Here is a 19,633-nt window from a genome sequence, read left to right on the forward strand (position 1 = left end):
CATCCATCCATCCATTTTCTTGACCGCTTATTCCTCACAAGGGTCGCGGGGGGAGCTGGAGCCTATCTCAGCTGGCTCTGGGCAGTAGGCGGGGGGGGGACACCCTTGACTGGTTGCCAGCCAATCGCAGGGCCACATGCTAGTCATGATCTTCCAAAAATAACATTTAAAATCATATGCATGATAATCCCCTTCTGTTGTGTTTGTTTCTTAACAGTTTCCATGGGTCATTGTGACCCGCTCTAATGTTGAATCATCCAAAAATATAACGTAACGCAATGCAATGCAGTTAAAAAAAAACAAACGAAAATGAAAAACGGAAGCCACAAGGCCAGGTTTAATCCATGTTTTTAAATTCTACATTTTTCAAAGGGGTCAATTTGATCCAAAACACAACAGGAGGGTTAATAAAGCATTTACAAGTATAGTGTAAAAACATAGACCATGCAAAATATATTAAATGACTTATTTGTCAAATTATGTATGGAAAAAGTACACTTGTTTGTGGTAATTTGCTTTATTATTGTATTTTATTTTTTTTAATCTGCCACAACAGCAAACTCCCCTAATGCAGCCTCATTATAACATTTCAAGTAAATAGATTCCGAACTGCCTTTTCAAAATACAATAATACATGTAATGTGTTGCCGCCTAGTTTTGAAGAGACAGGACAGATGAAGATGAAGAAAAAAAAAAAAACTTGTTTCCAAGCAGATCCCCTGCAGCTCACTGATGGCCTGATGACACGTTTCTTCCTCTCAGCAGTGTGTCTGTTTAGTCGTCTGTGGGGAGTCTTTGGATGTTAGTAGGAGAGGAAGCCAGTTGCCGGGTGGCTGCAATTTGGCCACTAAAACACAAACATCAGCGCTGAGAAGTTGATCGTTGACGTTTGAATGCTTAAAATGGGCCGAAAGGTTTTGCATTGCATTAGTTTGACTGACATGAATCTCTATTTCATCCTCACCTCCAGTGTGTGCGATCATCACTGACAGTGTTCTGTGACACGAGCTCTGGTCCAGTGTTGGACGAAAGAAAAATAGTCCAGCAAGTTGGCTGGGGTCACGGAAATAAAGCGTTTTTCTTCTAAAAACAATTTGTGTTCAAAAGAGTGATACATTTGCACACTAAACTCCGTTCTGAAAAAAAAGTCAGACGCCATTACCGTAAGCTGATAGAGGCGCACTAATCTACAAGTTGTTTGTCTTTTCGAAGGCGCGCGGATCAGCTGTCTACAGGGCGACGCGTAGTGATACGAACGAACAGAAAAGTAGTGCCCAGCGGTAAGATCATAAAGATCTTAACCCTTTAAGATAAACTCACTTTGGGGTTATTAAACTAACAACATAGTGTACAGTGGTTTATCATTATATTATACTGACAGCCAATCACAATCAAACTCATATTTAACTCGAGGCAGTCAGCAGAAAACTGTGATTTTATTTATTTATATATGTATTTATTTATCTTGCGGCAAAAGCTTTGATAAATGTTAAAAAATGTGAGTTAAATCCAACAAACTGTTGTTGCTGTGTGCACTAGTGACAAATGGAATCAGGTAGCAGCCAAGAGAGTCAATGTTGTTGTAGTTGTTGTTTTCTTTGCCCATTTGTGTATGTTTAAAGAGATGAGGGGAAGTCAAGGTGTAAGTGTCTTTTTCTTAATGCTTTTACAAACTAACAGGTGGGTCCATGTAAAAGCCAATAATGAGGGTGCTGTTGTTTTAATGCGGCTTGCATAGGGAGAAAAGACAGGTGGTGGTGTTTTAGTGCATGAAGCATTACCACTAGCCTGCTCCTTGCCATGTAAGTGCCAAGTAGTTTGAAGTTAATATTTGCTTGATTAATGAGATCTGAAGGTCATTACACTAAAACACACTGCTCTGAATTAGTCGAATCATACATGAAGAAACTAGGCCCATAAGTTGAAAGTTTTACCACTTTTCGTTTTCTGCAAATATATTTGTTATTAGTTTATAATAATAATGATAAAGAATGAAGCAAAAAGGTTTATTTCACTCAAACAAGCCTACTTATAGCAAAAGTAAACGAATGTTTGTTTCTATTCCCGATGCCCACCAGCTGGTAACTATGGAGTTGCGGACACCTAACTACAGGTGGCGGTAATGAAGCCATAATCAGGATGCTAATTGCCGAAGAAGAAAATGGTGGCAACATGGAGGACGAGGCAGACAAAACAACGTAAGATATGATTTGTTTGCACTTTTGGAAGCATTTTGAGCACGGTTTCTTTTACGAGTCTCTTTGTTTACATAGCGACTAGCACAATAATATTCTGTGCTTACACTGTACATGATAAGAACTGGCAGACTCGTGTCTAAACGAAATGTAATGCATATCCTCGTCTAAGTAAAAGAAGGTACAGGCACTTAAATTAAGTGAAAATAAAAAATGTATACATATTTTTTAGCGTCAGTTGTATAACTATAATACCACTGTTCAATATACTATATTGATGTAGTTTTTGTTGTTTCTTTGCACGGAGTTCAAAGTTCATCAGTACTTTACAGTACTGTACTTACTACTATTTCTCCAGCAGGTGTCGCCTCTTGATGTTACCATGGGAGGACGTACTGGTCGCTCGTATTTTATCGCATTTGCCTTTGAGACAGCTTGTCGCCTTGCAAAGAGTGAGCAAGCAATTCCGCATGCTCATCCGACTCTTCTTTAACAAATGCACGAGTTTTGACCTAGTAAGTATTTGTTTATGATATATATATATTGTTTTTTTTCTCTCTCTCCGTCTATGTGACTATCTAGCAGGTGTGGACATTCTGGTGCTCAAGGGCCACGTTTGCTTTTTTTGTAGATGGACGTAAAAAATTGTTTGTTTGCAAAATAGTTTCATTGAAAGGAATAGTAAACTTATATACTCTACTTATATAATCAATTTCATTACATGCCGGAATGTTTGACTGTCATTATCTTTGTCTTATGTGGTAATATTAAACAAAAAAAAAAAAAAAAAAACTGCCCTTTTTAAGAGAACTAATATCATCCGATTACCGGTAACCGGTCGGGCCCTGCATGGCTCAATTTCAATATTGCTTATTGAATGTTATTTGTAATTATGCACAGGTTGGAATATGTATTCCAAAGGATGCTTTTCACTCCCTGGTGAAGGACAACACCGTTCTCCGAAAGCTATCACTTGAGAGTTGTTCCTCCTGGCTGACGGACGAGGAGCTGCTGCCCTTGCTCAGCTGGAACCAGCGTCTGCTGACAGTGGACCTGAGCGGCTGCGTGGGCCTCACTCGCCACTCCCTGGTGGCCTTGTCTTTGACCTGCATACACCTGCGACACCTCGCAGTGGCTCGTTGCGACTTCGTGGACTGCCCGTCGATGCGCAGCCTGGCCGACCACTGCAAGCAGCTGCGCTCGCTTGACCTGAGCGGCTGCTGCCGGCTGAAGGACGATGCCATCTGTTACTTGGCCAAGAAGTGTGTGCTGTTAACCTTTCTGTCTTTGGCTGTCAATGAAAATATCACCGGTGAGTCGGTGGAGGAGGTAGCCAAGAACTGCAGGGGCCTTGAGCATCTGGACCTGAGTTGCTGCCTGCGGGTCAGGGACCAGGCCATCAGGTATTGCATTTTTATTTTCGTATTTTTATTTTTTTTAAATAATACAAAAAAAAAACATACATCATGAAAAAGTTACTTGACATGCCATTAGAAGTAGAGATAGACCGATAAGGTTTTTTTGGGCCCGATACCAATTATTAGTAGTGAAGGATGCCGATAACCGATATTTGGAGCCGATATTCATTTTCACTAAAAAGGGACATCAAAATTTGGAAAAAAAACAAACTCCTGCTCTTATCTTTTTTTTTTTTTTTTCTTTTTTTTTTTTTTTTAATTTTAAAGCACATGTTTATTGAGCAACTTTTAGGGTTAGTAAAATATTTTTAAGTCTTTCCCCCCCCCCCCCCCCCCCCCCCCCCCAGAATCTTAGTCAATAGACAAGTTCTGGGATCTATCAGGCCCAGTAGCATGTTTTCAAAAGTTAAATAAAAACAAACAATAAAAAATAAGTCTTCCTAAATTTCAAAACATCCAAAGTATAAAATGTTTAAATCTTAGTTTTAATTTCCATCAAAAACAGAAGGTGCAGAGAGTTCCCAGGGTCGACAAAAATGAAAATAAAAACTTTTTTTTTAAATGTACATTTAAATTAGTTCCCTGAAGTTAACACTTAAAAAAAAAATAAAAAAATAAATAAAAAAGGATCTATTATCGGCCATATGATTCTTCAAAATGGCCAATGCCGATATTTCTCAAAATGCTGAATATCGGCGCCGATAATCGGCCCAGCCGATAATCGGTCTATCCCTAATTAGAAGTCTTACCATACGTTGTTAAAATGGGGAGATTTAAATTGTTGGGTTCCTCCGTAATCTGAACATATATTGCCTTTCGCAGGACCGTTGCCGAATACTGCCCCAAGCTACAGTCCTTGAAGGTGAAACACTGCCACCATGTGAGCGAGTCCAGCCTGGAGCCTCTACGCAAGCGCAACGTGCTGGTGGATGTTCATCCGCCACCCGGGAGGGAGCGGCTTTCCCTCGCCGTGCACTGTGGTCCTTATGTCAATATCCAGGTATAAGCCATGTTCACACTGGATGAAAAAAAAAAAAAAAATGCTTGTTTTTATTTGGCCTTTTGCCAACATTTTTGCACATTTTAAGGGACTGAAAGTATAAAACTGTAAAAACCATGTCAAAAACTGAGCCAATTTGATTTGTTTGTTTTATTAACGCGTAAAAGTTCATTTCCCTTTGACAACCTTTTCCACAAATGACTTAAGATGCTCTAAAATGACCTTGGGCATACATATGTGTCTTATGTGTACAGAAAATGTTTATGTTTAAACATTCTATACATATTAGATTAGCTGAAATGATAGTACAAGCGAATCATGGTGGAGTAGTGATGAGATTGTGGGTTGTGGGTTTGAATCTTGGCAGTCCGTCTTCCTTCCACATTTTAAAACAGTGGTTTTAGGGTCAATTGAAAACTTTTGGTCCACAATATGTGCCCTGCGAATGACTAGCAACCAGCCCAGGCTGTGCCCTACCTCTGGCTCAGTGTTTACTGTGATAGGCTATAGCTAAATGATAACAAGCTCAATTGAAGAATGGAATGGAAGAATGGCATCATGATAATATTTATGCCACGTGTGTTAACTTATGTTGATTTACAGTCATGACAATCAAAAAGATTTTATCTTGTATTAGATTGGACACAAAATTAACTATTACTAGTCATTTTATTGATCTTTTTATTTTTTTTCAAAGTAATTTATTGTGTATATGACCCTGCATTCTGTTCAGTTTGCACTCTGACTTTGTGACAACATAAAAATGGTGCTTTTAAAAAAACCAAAAAAAAACCTGCTATACCCAAATGGGATGAACCCATTTGATGAGCTTTTTTGTGTTGCAAAAAACTTACAGATTTGATACACTTAATTTTTTAATAAACAAAATGCCAATAATTACCTTGAGATTTGAGTTTTTTTCTGCGCCACCTTCCATTGCTTGCAAGAAAGGTTTGTTGAATTGAAATCATTCTAGTTTACAGTCATCATACAGCAGCACACTTATCATTGATCTGCAGGGATGGGGGAAACATCAGTGTGTTCTTTGCATGCAATGATTTCTGTTTGATTTGAATGGGGGAGCCCACCTGTTTTATTTTTGTATCAAAAAGCTGCCATTTTGTTTTTCATGCTTTTCATGCCTAAACAAAACATTTATATTCTGTATACAGCCGAAGCTTGAAGTGTCAAACTTTCTGAACAGGCGTTAAATCGAAATACAATTTTAGTAATACACATTGCAATGTCTGATTTACCCAATTGTCACTGTTCTTGTTTCTATTGGTCTTCTGTTTGTTTGCTCAATCTGTGAATGCTTGCTGCTTGTCTCTATATGTACCATGAGATAACTGGCAACTAGTCCAGGGTTTACTTGGTCTGTCGCCCGCAGCCAGCTAGGATAGGCTCCAGCTCACTCGCGACTCTTTTGATGAGGATAAATGATGTACAAAATGGTTGCATGGGTAGAATATGCAACTGCTTTGGATATTGTGATTTAAGTAGGACCAAAAATTAACTGACTACAGCAGGGGTGTCCAAACTTTTTCATTTGAGGGCCACATACAGAAAATCAGAAGGACGCAAGGGCCGCATAATGTTATGAAGAGAAATTGTGTTTAGTCCTAAAAATTGTACAAATAATTGATTACTGCTTTTGCATATTTAGAAAAATGCTACAGTATATAAACCGATTTATTTGGAATATGGTTATTATAGTTTTGGAATTTTTCATTTTACTTTTTATTTCGTTTTTATTTTTTTTTAATTTTTTTTATTTAGTTAGTTTTAATTAGTTTTCAGGGTGATTCTGTTTTTATTAGTTTTAGTTCTTTAATAAATGCTTAGTTTTAATTTAGTTAGTTTCAGTATTAGTTTTAGTTTTTTTTGTGTGTATTGTGCGCAATATTTAAAAAAAACACCATGGGTGCGACGTCATTATTCCGGTTTATATAAAAATAAATCCACTAAAAATCACATTTAAAATCATCGCCAAAGGCTCATGCATTAAATTAATTACCAAAGACTAAAACGAAGGACATGTTTGCTATAGTTATAGTTTTATTTTAGTTAGTTTTGCAAACATAAAATGTAGTTTCAGTTTGTTTTTATTTTGTTAACAAAATTGATTTTTTGAATTTTATTTTTCCCGTTAGTTTTAGATAACTAAAATAACCTTTAATATCACCTTTATTTTTCGAGATCCTCCCTTCTTACTTTAACCATCTCCAAACATTTTTGTTTCTATTTTCTTTGAACTGAGTCAAAACCCATTTTAGCATATGTTGCGGGCCGCTAATAAATGGACGGCGAGCCGTAAATGCCCCCCGGGCCGTAGTTTGGACACCACTGGACTACAGTGATAATTTGCCTTCCAACAAATCGACATGATTCATTTTCTCTTATATAGCATGAAGTTATACAAAATGAAGATTATGTTCATAGCAGTTAAACATGCAACACTGAAACGGCCCTATTTTGCTCCAAAAGTTTTTTTTTCACCTCTAAAATGCCCAAAATAAATTCTGCCTTTGTTTTTGTAATTTTTAACAAATCCAACTACAGTAAAATGAATCAACTGTTGAACTGATGTGCAGCTGCCAGCAGAGGTCAGCATTGAGCTATAATCACGGTTCACAGTTAAGACGCTTCCATCGTTCACTTCAATACAAATGATGCTTGCATTTAAACATAATTCCTCCTTACTTTTGCAATTTAGTATACAATAGTCAACAAAATCCAAAGGCAATACGGCCTCTGTCATTTTGTACTTTACCTCCAACAAACGTCACGCCCCAATGCACAAAAGACAACACAGTGGCCGTCCACCTGAGCCTTAATGACATTAACGAAGTTTCCATTAACATAGTGATAGGGGGAGACGGAGGCGCCCGTGCGTAAATCCACATGACGGAGTCGCTGATAAGACAAAATGAAACACATCTCCACAGGCCAAGAGGGTCCAGGAGACGCCAGTCCAAATTAGTTCCCAGCCCAATTTGTTGTTACTTCATTAACCGAGCAGCTTTAGCGCGCGGGTGGGAGGTTGTGACCCCTCCCATCATGCTCTCTAAAGAAAGTTTCCTATGTGGAATAGCTGCGGGCGCTAAAGATCTTTCTGGAAAAGCATCCTGAATAGGAGCCGTTTTGCTATCTCCGGATCAGAGGGGATTCCAAGTGGAAGCGCAATATCCCGCTCATGGAACTATCTGTCGGCGATGGCCTTTCCTCAACAGCCCGCTAATATCCACAGGGGATCAACCAGCAGCCGCAGCTTTGAGCCGCTGAAAGCCGTTCACCAACATTGGACAACAGATAAGACCGAGTGGATCATCGGGACTTGAGATATGGACGTCTCAGTTTTATGTGCCGGTTTGCTGTACAGTAAATCTTAGCAAATCGTCTGTGAACTGTAGATTCTCAGCCATTTGAGGTCGTACAGCGGCATAGAAGGCAGTTGGACCTCTTGGAGGCATTTCACCTTTAACCCAAAAGGATAAGATCGATTAAAATATCCTATGACATTATTCAACAATCTTTGTTGGAAGCCTTGAGGACATGGTGATCAGTTCCATCCTGCAAATTTGACTGACACTGGAGTCAACCGCATTTGGCCAAACTGTCAATGTCAAGGTTGTTCACCAGTACGAGAATATTGTCAGGTTTTGATCATTACTCATCGAACCATGTGACTGGATTGATAGTGTATCATGAAATGTACGTCTTACCTCTTACGGGTATAACCGGGGGTCTAATGCTCAATGGGAGGCTTTGGACCCTTGATTTGTACAACTTGGCGACTTTGATATCTGAAAAGTATCCAGTCTGATAACTAGCCCTATTCGTGTCAAAAGGCACGGTGAGGATGCCTTTACCCATGCAGGTGGATTAGGAATGTGTTTTTTTGAATGATCTGAGCTCCATCATTTTACCCAGACTCAAGGTTTTCCCACTGAAAGGTGGTCCACCTAAAAGGACCTTGAGCTCCCTGCCAATGTGCCCAAGGTCTGTCAATTAAGAAAACACAGGGCAATCTGTGGCTGCTGAAAGAGATCTTCTGGACCACCTCCCGGCTGAGAGACGGCCTTTTGTTCCTTGGCATGTTTCACATAGTTTCAGGGGCCCGATAAGCGCAGGCTTCATGAAGCCTCGCATTATGTTTGCCCACTGTAAGGTCTCAGAGGGGACGGGGAGGAAGGAGGAAGCGCTGTCATCGAACAAGGTAATACCCCTCCTCGCTGCAGTTTAGGTGGTCCTGGGGCCAGGCCAGGGGAACTTTGCTGAGAGATCCCATACCCCTTTTTACTGCTCTTTCGGCCATTTCTTGAAATCTGATCAAAAGCTACTCCATGGCATTTTGAGTGGCTGTTTTCGTAGGACCTCCCACGGGTGAGTAGTGGGGGGAAATATTAGTTGAGGAAATTAGAAAATTTGAGGCCAGGGTGGTCCTGTCAGTGATTTTAGCTTTATAATGAAATATGAGTGGAATACATCCACAAACAGTCTCTATCGCAGTCTTTAGAACACTGGTAACAGATTTACTCTTCTTGGTATTCGTTGACTATTCTCAGTCAACCAACCAACAGACTTGAGTGCATCTACCTTCTGGTACCAGGATTTTAGTACCAAATTGTCTGTACCCCTAACAGAAACCTGGCGAAGTTGTTACTGATCATTTATTGAAGTTCCTGTTACAACTTTACATGGGAAAATAAAATAAAATAAAAAAAACAAATTGTGCTCTACTACAGTTTAGTGGAGGCTTTTTTTTTTTTTTTTTAATGTCCAGCCTGCGTGTACACTTCCATTAGACAGCTTTAAGAGCATGCCGAGTGCTCTTGAAAATTAGTTTCTTGTGGCAGCCTCCTCGGATGCACCACGGACTCCCCAGCAGGCCACCAGGGCTTTGTCAAGACGGCGCGCTCTCGCTGCTTTAAGCCCACCGCCTCTCAAGCCCCCCATTATGCCATACGCAGTCGGGCAGAAAGTAAAAGAACCTCTTCTGCAGTCATGAGGCCGCACTGGCGTGCAACACGGTTCAGTGTTAGATATTTGTGAGTCATATAAACAGAAGGGAGGGCACTGAGCTTTCACGAGAGAACAAAATATAATTGGGGGATTATATAAGTCTCCAAATCCTTTTCTAAGGGTTGAATTTTCCTTCAATTGTGTGTTTTGGGAAAAAAAAAACTCACAGAAAAGTGACAAACCGTCACTATAGGACACATTTAAAGCCTGAAGTCAACTTGCTTTGTTTAGATATTTGCATTATCAGCTGTCAAGCTTCCCTCAGATCTTCACTGTGTATGTTTTTTGTGGGCAATTTTGTGAGCTCCCATTGGCCCAGATGCTAGGGTGTACACAGTGTGCAAATGCAGGACTTGGCCAGGTTGCTCAGGCATGACCTGCACCCTGTCGGGCCCCGTCGTTCGGTTACAACCAGCAGCGTCTCCACTTCTCATCTTTGACCAGCCAGCTTCCTCATCACAGATTTGAGGTCATCTGAACCAAACTACATTTATTTTCTACTTGGAAACGGCCTTTCAAAACTAGTTCTGAAACCCTAAAAATCAGTTTGTCCATAAACACTGAATATTTTAATTGTAAAGTAAATGCTAAAACCAAAATTCTAGTGGGCAACACATTTCTTAATCACACTTTCCATCTCTGTTGTTGGAAACGAGCAGTCTGCATTCACGACTGCTCCAAAGTCAAATATCCTATTCTGCAATTATGACTTCTACTCTCAAAGTGCATCAGTCAAAACAAACAAAAATGGCGGATGGTCACAATTGAGCAATATTTGCTTTGTTTATGGTAAGCTAATTTGCTAATAAGCTAATAAGCTAATTTGTTTAATCGTTTTCAGTTCATTTTCGCCAACCCTGATTCATAACAACAATAACAACAAAATCCATTAAAAAAAACAGTTTGTGTAATGGTGAGTTCCTGTATAAAAGTGCATTAAATACACATAAATATCTTATGTGTACTTTCTTCATGACATTGTCCGTCAATTTATGAATCTCTGATGACAAGGAACAAACTATTGCCATTCCAACACAACATACTTTTCTACATTTTATTTTCTAAATCAGAAGTCATACATTTCAGACTTTCAGTCAAAAGTCTCGGCAGTGAGGTAAGACTTGTAATAGTTAATTGTTAGCGGTTGCTCTAAGCTAGCTACTCACTATCATTCACGTTTGGTAGGTGACTTATGGATATTTTTTTTATAGGTGAGAATTGATTTTGAGCAGCTTTCTAACAGGACTTTTGCCAGTGGAAGTAAAAAAAAATAATCAGAAATTCCTGGTTTTCTGTCACAAAGCCAGCAATGGTGTTGAAAGCTAATGCTAGCTAGCCACTACCCAGGTAAGTACCCATCAACTGTTCGCAAAAAGGAGCAATATCAGTGGGTTAAGGTAACTTTGGAGCAAAATGGCGCTTTTACAATGATGCTAATGCTCGGAAACAAAGACACAAGCGTCCCCATTTTATCTGATTGTATTTATTTATTGGATGCTTAGACAAGCTCCTCCACCACTACAAACAACACCAGCGGTGCACTTAAGGGAGCACAGTTCAACATTTACACAGCGTTGCTGAAATCAGATTATGTATGGGCTCAATTGACTTAATGCATATAAAGAGACTAGATCCTATTAATGAACAGGCCGCCCTCGGGCAACGGCCCGACCCGAGAGCAAGCTAATCTGGCATGCAAATTAAATCCTGCCTCCGCGTGCGCGTGTGTGTGTGTGTGCCCGCCAGTTTAATGCGATCCATTACAGCGTTTCCACTTATTTATATATACTATTATAAAAGAATCGCCTCTGAAACAAACAGAGGGAGCGGTTTGTGTTTTTGATATGGTGCCTTGCAAGCGTTTTCTTTCTTTGCAATGTCGCCCCACGGACAGGAGGCGGAGCAGGCATTCGTTGGCGCAGAGCCTTTTCCAAACTTTTCAAGCCATGCTGCCCCTCAAACATTCAGACAGACGCAAACCTCCTCTGCATACGCGAGAATTAAAATGAACTCCGAGCGTTCCACCTGAGAGAGATGAGTCAGTTTTGCAAGCTAGGGCTGTGAGTAGCTTTTTGATTTTACGTCAGAGAAGATTTGGCATTTTCGTTTCTTCAATAAAACTTTATTTGAACTATGTTTTTGGGTTAAAAATCTTATACAGGGAAGTGACAATCTTCATTTTAGGTCGGAGCTAAGTTTAGCCTTGGTTAGTGAAAGACTCTTCAGTGCATTTTGTTTTTAAATCAAGTTGTAAGTCATTTATTTTTGGCGCTAATCTTGTACAATAAGTTTCAAGTGTATTGTGTTTTGGAATCGTATTTGTTTTGAAAAAATATGCAACTAATTATAAAAAAAATATTTTTTGGACAGGCGGGGCATCGGTTACTTATGAGTCTTTTTTTTTTTTTTTTTTTTTCCTCGAATATAACTGAAATTTATTATTCAAATTTCCGCTGAATGTTGTTGTTCTTTTTCCGGCCTCGGGTTTTCCTTTTGATAGTCATATTTATACGCTTAACTCTTTTACTGCCACACGTTATCCAAAAAATTTGATATGGCAAAGGCTTTGATCATTCACGAAAAGAAATACAATGCTTCCATCTGCTGGCCATAGTTAGTGGGTGATTCCACAACCCATTGACCAGGCAGCACTGCACTTAGACGTTGCACTGATAAAAAATAAAAAATAAAAAACTTAGTTGACGTCATAAACGTTAAATGACGTCAACTGTTTATGGCGGCATACGTTGTGATTTTACTGATCGTTAAACGTTTTTGGCGGTCAAAGAGTTAAAAAGTTTGGGAAACACTTCTGGGAAAAAAATAAAAAATCAAGTCATCTATGTATGAGCCAACTAAAAGTTTGATCCAATGGAGATTAAATGGCTCCTTTTTTTGGTGTGTGTGAATTGAATATGTTCTGTTTATCTGTCACAAGAGGTTCCCTGACAAATATAAATAAATAAAACCTTCCAGGCGCAGGTATGCTTGAGTATGTGCACCTCATTTCAAGCACAATTAACTTGAAATGGAGTGCTGCAGGATCAATAGTCCCCATTTGATCCAGGAGGGGGTTGTTGGGGTGGATGTCACTCTATGGAAATGGCACACATATGGTAATGCCGCCAGTTTAACAACAACTCGGAGAATTTACTGTTACCGCTTTTTATCCAGGGCGGCGGGAATAACAAACAGCGGGACGCACTTGGGAGCCATCTTCTCTTATCCCGGCTTCAATTAATCTTAAAGAGAGACGCCATTTCAAGCTAATGAGCAGGGAGTAAAACTAATGTGTGTTGATACTCGGAGGATGCAGAGGACTTGCTGTATGTTGCGGAATTTGATGCTTTTGACTGCAGCGGCTCGCCTTACGACGCAACATAAAAAGATAAATGGAACGGCGGCTGACCCCCGCGCAGCCCTGTTCCTTCGCCATATAAACAACAAAAAACAGAGCGAATCAAAGCCAATTCCCCGACGGGTGCTTATATGAAATGCAACTTTCAGGCGTCGAACCAACCCCCACCCCGCACCCATCACCACCACCAACCGTCCTCCGGCTCAGAATGTGGCATTTATTTGCAGGGCTCTGTTTCAATTTAAAGGCAATGGCAGCCGAAGGAGGCACAAGGGACAGTGTCTCATCACTGCCACTTACCACTCTTATAGGCCTGCTGGCGGAGGAGGGAAACCTCAGCAGGCTGCCCCCCACTTAAACAGTGAAGACCTCCACCAGTCAATGTCATGTATGGCCCGCTGATAGCCTCGTATTCCCAGAACCTTTTGGTGCGCATCTTGACAGGTTCATAGTCGCTTGAAGAGCACAACACGTATTTTAAGATCACTTAAGTTAGTTTACTAATGTCAGCTTCAACACACGGTGATTTGTTTTTGTACTAATACACTGTATTTCTATATTATAGTATACTTTAGGGATGTCACGATAAGGGCAATATCGTGATATTAAAACTTCCACAATATCGTCGTCGTCATGTTCACAATATTTAAAAGGAACACATCTGTTAAAAAAGTCAGGTTGATTTCCATTTGTGTAATTTTAGCACCCTCTAGTGGCTAGTTTATTAGTGCAATTTAATTTTCATTAGGGATGTTTTGGCCTTCTATGTTTAAAATCTATGCTAATTGTCAGATAAAGGGGAACCTAATGTGCTTGTGAAGTGATCAATGTCTGCTAGCATTAGCAAGTAAGTGCCTCAATATTGTTATTAGAGATTGTAGGTGGTGTTTATGCATTGCTGTTACGTACAAAAGCACAATATTGTGCTTTTTTTTTTTTTCAGTAGGAGCGCTCTTATTTACAATATTGCGATCTTTTTTAAATATCTCCAACGCCCCCACAATATCGTCATAATTATGGTATCGTGACCTTCATATCGTGATATCGTATCGTGATGTTTGGATATCGTTACATTCCTAGTATACTTACGTTTGTGTATATAATTTTTGTTGTATAGAATGCCAAAAATCACTGTTCTGTAACAAAGTTCTAGCAATAAATCCACCCAGTAAATGAAATATTGTCCATCCTTCCATTAATTTTCAATTCATTAGGTGAGCTGGAGCCTATCCCAGTCGATGTTGAGCTTAACTTAACTACATTTCTAATTTCATATAAAAAAAAAAAAAAAAAGTGAGCGCAGAGAGTCTCTGTTGTTACTGAAATACAAGTGTTATTGGATGGAAGGAGCAGCCTTTGAAAAGTCTACACATTTGTTTCCACTCTTTGTATTCTTATAAGAGAGCTACAGTACCTTGACAATCAAGCCATGTTGTTTATGGTTCAAACAGTACAGTGTACGCGGTGGATCAAAAATGTCGTTCGGTTAAGAACAACACAAGTTGCAATTTTTCCGTCACGGTGAATTTGTCGGGTGAGGGTGTGGTTGGGAGTTGTCAAATGTATTTTTATTTCTGACTCTCCCACTTCAACCCCGCTCATCCGTGTGGTGCTGTTTGTAGCCGGCCTAATAGGAAAGTAGTCATTGTTGCCAAGGAAGTTCAAGTGATGCATCTCAAGTTGAGTTCTTGAGTTGTTGGTAGTTTTGAAGTTTTTGCAGCATGTCAGTTATGGCTGCTACATTGTAAATAAATCTGTTAGCCATTTATTTTTTAACTCATTTACTCCCAAAAACGTATAAATACGTTCTATTTTAAATATTACCATGTCCCCAAAGATGTACTTATACGTTTTGGCTGTGATGCAGCCTATGAACTGAAGAGAATTCTTGAAGTAATGGTAGTTATTACAAAAGCAGCCAGCAGATGGCAGCAGAGTATAAGAGATCAAAAAGCTCTTTTTTCCCCATAGTTTTAAACAGATTTGTAAATAATGATGAAACGTAACCATATTTTAATGCTAATTGATGCGAAATGGGAAAAGATAGAAATATACTTTTTTTTTTTTCCTGATGAAAGAAGAGGCTCTAATCTTTCTTTCGGTAGATTCCATGTTTATATAGCAATAAGACACAATATTCTATGGGCCTTGCAAAATCAGTCAAAATCCAGTAAAATAGCGAAAAAGTCCTGGGAGTGAATGAGTTAAGTGTAATGTAAATGATATTTAAGTATTCTTGGATCATAGTTTGTGGTTTGAATTATTAAAGGCGATTCTAAACATTTTGTGGCAGGCATTTTAGCCAATTAAAAACCTGAAGTACATTCCGGAAAAGACACAAGTCTGTCTTGTTACTTATGAATAAAAATAAAAAAATGAATGTGACACAGATCCCACTTAAGTCATATGATGTAGGTCATGGACTTTTAAAAGTAGACTAAATTATTATACCAATTAATAACGCTAATGCGTAATATGGAGCCACTGAGCAAAACAACCTGACCCCAGCACAGCGTGACTTTCCCGCTCAAGGACGTTCGCCGGAACACTCGAAAAGACGACATACGGACATTCCTCGCCTAAAGGGTTAATCGTTGACGGAAGGCAAACAAACACGTCCGAAAATAGCTACCGTACTTTTTTTTTTTTTTTCGCGATTGGCTCATTTGAAATTCAGCATCGTGCCCGTACGGGGCTGACGATGGGGGGTAAATTAGTGCTCGGAGATGAATTACGGAGCCAAAGGGAAGTCACACGTGGAACTGGCATGTTATGAGTGGAAAATAAAGTAAAAGGGCAAAAGTATTGGGACATATTGTCATACAGGAGGATGGAAGAGTATTTCGTTCATATCGTGGGTTGTACTCTTCAGAGAAGAGCTGCAAGAGTTCTGGAACGATCGTAAGTTGCAGTGTGTGGATGTCGGGAGTCACACATTCAGTGATTCGTAAACAGAAATAGTGCAGCTCAGCCTCTGCATAGTGAAATGCTAAACTATCGATATTGTTTTATTTAAACATGAGAATTTTGTTTCATTTGAAATGTATTCCAGTTTCGACAAAATAAAAACAAAAACGTTATTTTTTTTGTGTCGTACTGTAACATGCCTACCAATCTATTTTTTGCCTTCAAGAAAACAAAACAAATCTAATTATAACAACACCATTTTCCAGTGAGACCAGTAAAATGGCGACACCTCCCCATCCCTCCTCCACCAGCCTGCTCCCCGTTTTCCTTCTGAGCGCCATTCATTTTGATTTCAATTAAAGATCCTGAGTGTGACTGTTGGAGAGAAATTGCCTGCCTTTTTAATTAGCTCGTCTAAGTTGGTGGAAGCAATTGTTTTGTTTTTTTTGTTTGTTTGTTTTTTCCCCTCAGCACTTTCCGTTTGATGAGCCCGCGACTACCATTTTATAGCCATTCGTGAATATGCTTTTTTTTGTTCTGATAACAAACACACACACGGAAAAAAAAATCTTGTTTTCGTCATTAGTCGCTATGTGAATATTACATGTGTTAGTGTCACTTTTCTGCAGATGGCGATGAAGAGGTCAGTGCAGGTTTAGGACCACATGGTGCGGTGCAGGCCGCTGCCCGCCAGTCAATAATCTATTACGAAGCGCCCACCACCCCCCCACACTGGTCCCCGATCCCCAGTGTGACTAATGCACCGCACAGAGATGGCCTCCCCGAGGTTAATGCTGCACCGCTGACCCCGTTCCCCCTTCTGACAAACTCTGTCAGCGCTTGATCGGGAAAAGATGGTCCTCAGCCCATAAGGAGGGGGCGCATACATTTCTGCATATCCTCGCCGTCCATATAGATATCAAGACAATTAACTCTTTGACCGCCAGAAACGTTAAATGACGTATTCTAAAATCCTCATGAATGCTGCCAAAAACGTTAATTTCCGTTTATTACGTTCTTGTTTTTTAGTACGTTTTTTTTCTCTCAATGGGCAGCGCAACGTCTTGTGCTGCGCTGCCTTGTCACTAAACAAAAAAATATTAGTGTCAAAGTCACTTTTGTGCAAAAAAATAAAAACATGTATCTTTTCATAAAAAGCTTGTTAATATCAAATGACCTCATTTCAAATGCTGATTACTAAAGTACGGAATAAGGTAGAAACATACTTTTTTTTTCTCATGAAAGAATGGAATCCAATCTTTTATATGGTATCCACCATATTTATGTTGTCATACCACACAATATTCTGTTTGTTTTGAAAGATGAGTGAAAATGCTCCAAATCGGCTGCCACCGTTGTTGTTTTTTGGATAACATTTGGCAGCCAAAGAGTTAATGCCCCCAAGTGGTTGCTAGCTGTGTAGACGTACAGTGTTGTCACAAGGGACCAAACCTTGACGTGAATAGAGATCAATTGTGAGTAGCTGATTCTCTTTACATTAATTAATTAATTAATTTATTTCTTTTTTAAATACCTATATTAGTTGTAATACTCTTACAGGTTTGTAACACTATCAAGTAGGGATGTTCGATACCACTTTTTTCCAGACTGATACCAATACTGATACTCAGACTCTCAGTACTCACCGATACCAAGTGCCGATACCAGTAGTACATTTTGATAAATAAAAAAAAAAAATCACAAAAAGATATTTTTAAACAAAAATATTCCCTTTATTTAATTTTTTTAATTTAGACAAAAAACAGCACAGTCACTCTTCAATAATGTTCACGCTCAAAATGAAACACAAAAATGCTCTTTTAGTTTAGGTAATAAATAAAAGTACAAAACAAAAAAAAACCTCAGGTCTTTCTGAGCTTTAGTATTTGTTTTAAAAAAAAAATCAGTGCAAAAAAAAAAAACCGTTACTCTCGCTGAGTTTTATTCAAAGGTGCACAACTGAAGCAAAAAAAACAAAGCTTAAACTTTTAAATGCTTAACTGTCAGTTGCGTTCTGAAACTAAAAAGGTAAGCGGAAGGTTCTTTTTAAGGAACAGAAGCATCTCTGTATTTTCAGCAATCGTCAATTTTGAAGTAATTTCAAACCGGTGAAGTTTTGGTGAAAAGCACAGACATGCTCGTGGGTTCATTGTTGTCAAAACAGGAAGTGATCCTCATGATTTGCCATGGTGTTAAACTGCTGCAGGGTAGCGCCAGCTACAGGCAAGGAAGGACACTCAACGTCATTTGAGTGTCATTTGGAATTATACATCTGGAAATTCTATTTGGTTTTGGCTGATGTGTACTTTCGATTGGAACACGTTGGATGACGTTTCACAACATAAGTAAGGTTTTTAACCGACATATGTTGTACAAACACATTTTGAAACCTCAAAATAGTAGCACAGATTCATTGAAATCTAGTCACATGATATAACTGCGATGAATTACGGAAATACCCGTGCTTGGGAAGTACGTTCTTGAGACCGGGCTTACCGAGAACGTACTCATTGCATCACAAGAACGTACTCTGTTCTTGATATTGAGAAACGGCCATTTTCTTGACCATACCAGGACCCTCTCTCTCTTCTTCGCTAGTAGGGATGGAGGCGCTGGTAAGCGTTGCCTGCCATCTAGTGGTCAACACAGCTTAATGACACATTTCCAACACCGACTTTTTTCACTGAATAAATTTAACTGATATGACGAGGTACCACTGTAGTTCAGAACTTCATGATAAAGGGACTCTGAAGCGCCCGCCCAACTCATTTGCATGCGGAGATATTTGCACTCTAGTTACGACTCTCGTAAATGAATCGGCGCACATGGCACGGCCACATGGAATGGAATAAGAATCCACGCCATTAAAACCACGTCTCTTTGTGTCACCGTGGCGTCGCGATAATAAATCACCTGCCTCCTCCTCCGCAGAGAGACGCTCGTCATTTGAAATTCTAGCAGCGGGCCCCGGTTTGAGAGTGGGCGGGGCTTCGCCGAGCAGACGGAAATTAGCCGCACCTGAATGACAAGGCAAAAAAAAAAAAAGCTGCCGCCCCCATAGGGACTGTGATCTACACACAAACTCCCTTTTAATAGACTTACACCTCATTTGGCCTCTAAAGCTTGTTGAAGGGTCCCTAAGGACCAGAAAGAGGGAGGGAGGGGGGGGTTTGGAAGGCGGGCCCTCAGAGGTCAGAGCCGCCGCTCGCCGTAAAGCAGCTGCAGTGAAAGTGGGAGCCCGATTAGATGGCCATTCACGCCCAGAAGGGGACCGCCGTGCGGGGACAATGCCGCAGTTTCCCTTGCAAAACAACAGCCGCCATTTTGGTTGGCCTGTGGAGAGCAATATGGGCTCCAAGGAGGAAACCATCACCACCATCACTGGGGATCACTAATAGTTCTAAAGGCAGAATGTGCAGAGACAGGAAAGCAGGATTTGGGCTTTAAAATTTGGATTCAAAACCAGTTTGTCAAGCTTCACCAGCCACAACAATTTGATCAGATCCAATGCAATGAACCGCTAAATTTGAATTACGTCTTAAAACGGAGCCATCAGGGGGAATTTCTGTGTTATATTTACATTGATTTTAAATGCGCATTATAGATCGGATCCAGATTAAACCTGGTTTTACCATGCTCAAAACCGCATAAAATTTGCCAGACATGTAAACTCTGAATTTGGAATGAATTTAGATTCAATAGATCATAAAGTTGATCCAGATTGGACACG

The 19,633-nt window shown here is 39.7% G+C and overlaps 1 protein-coding gene across 4 annotated transcripts; it reads left to right on the forward strand.

The window, feature by feature from the left end:
• Nucleotides 1-2,060: 2,060 nt before the first annotated feature.
• On the forward strand, nucleotides 2,061-5,514 carry fbxl15 (F-box and leucine-rich repeat protein 15). Of its 4 annotated transcripts, none has more exons than XM_077501958.1 (4): nucleotides 2,061-2,198; nucleotides 2,557-2,710; nucleotides 3,096-3,598; nucleotides 4,436-5,514. In XM_077501958.1, the coding sequence occupies exons 1-4, from the start codon at nucleotides 2,140-2,142 to the stop codon at nucleotides 4,617-4,619; spliced, it is 900 nt and encodes a 299-aa protein (XP_077358084.1). In that variant the 5' UTR covers nucleotides 2,061-2,139; the 3' UTR covers nucleotides 4,620-5,514. The 4 variants fall into 4 exon arrangements, with proteins under 4 accessions (XP_077358084.1, XP_077358083.1, XP_077358086.1 ...); XM_077501957.1 differs by having other exon boundaries at nucleotides 2,079-2,198; nucleotides 2,554-2,710; XM_077501960.1 differs by lacking the exon at nucleotides 2,061-2,198 and adding an exon at nucleotides 2,211-2,395.
• Nucleotides 5,515-19,633: the final 14,119 nt, after the last annotated feature.

The sequence above is a fragment of the Festucalex cinctus genome, chromosome 17, assembly GCF_051991245.1.
Source record: "Festucalex cinctus isolate MCC-2025b chromosome 17, RoL_Fcin_1.0, whole genome shotgun sequence".
In the NCBI taxonomy this organism is placed as follows: Eukaryota; Metazoa; Chordata; class Actinopteri; order Syngnathiformes; family Syngnathidae; genus Festucalex; species Festucalex cinctus.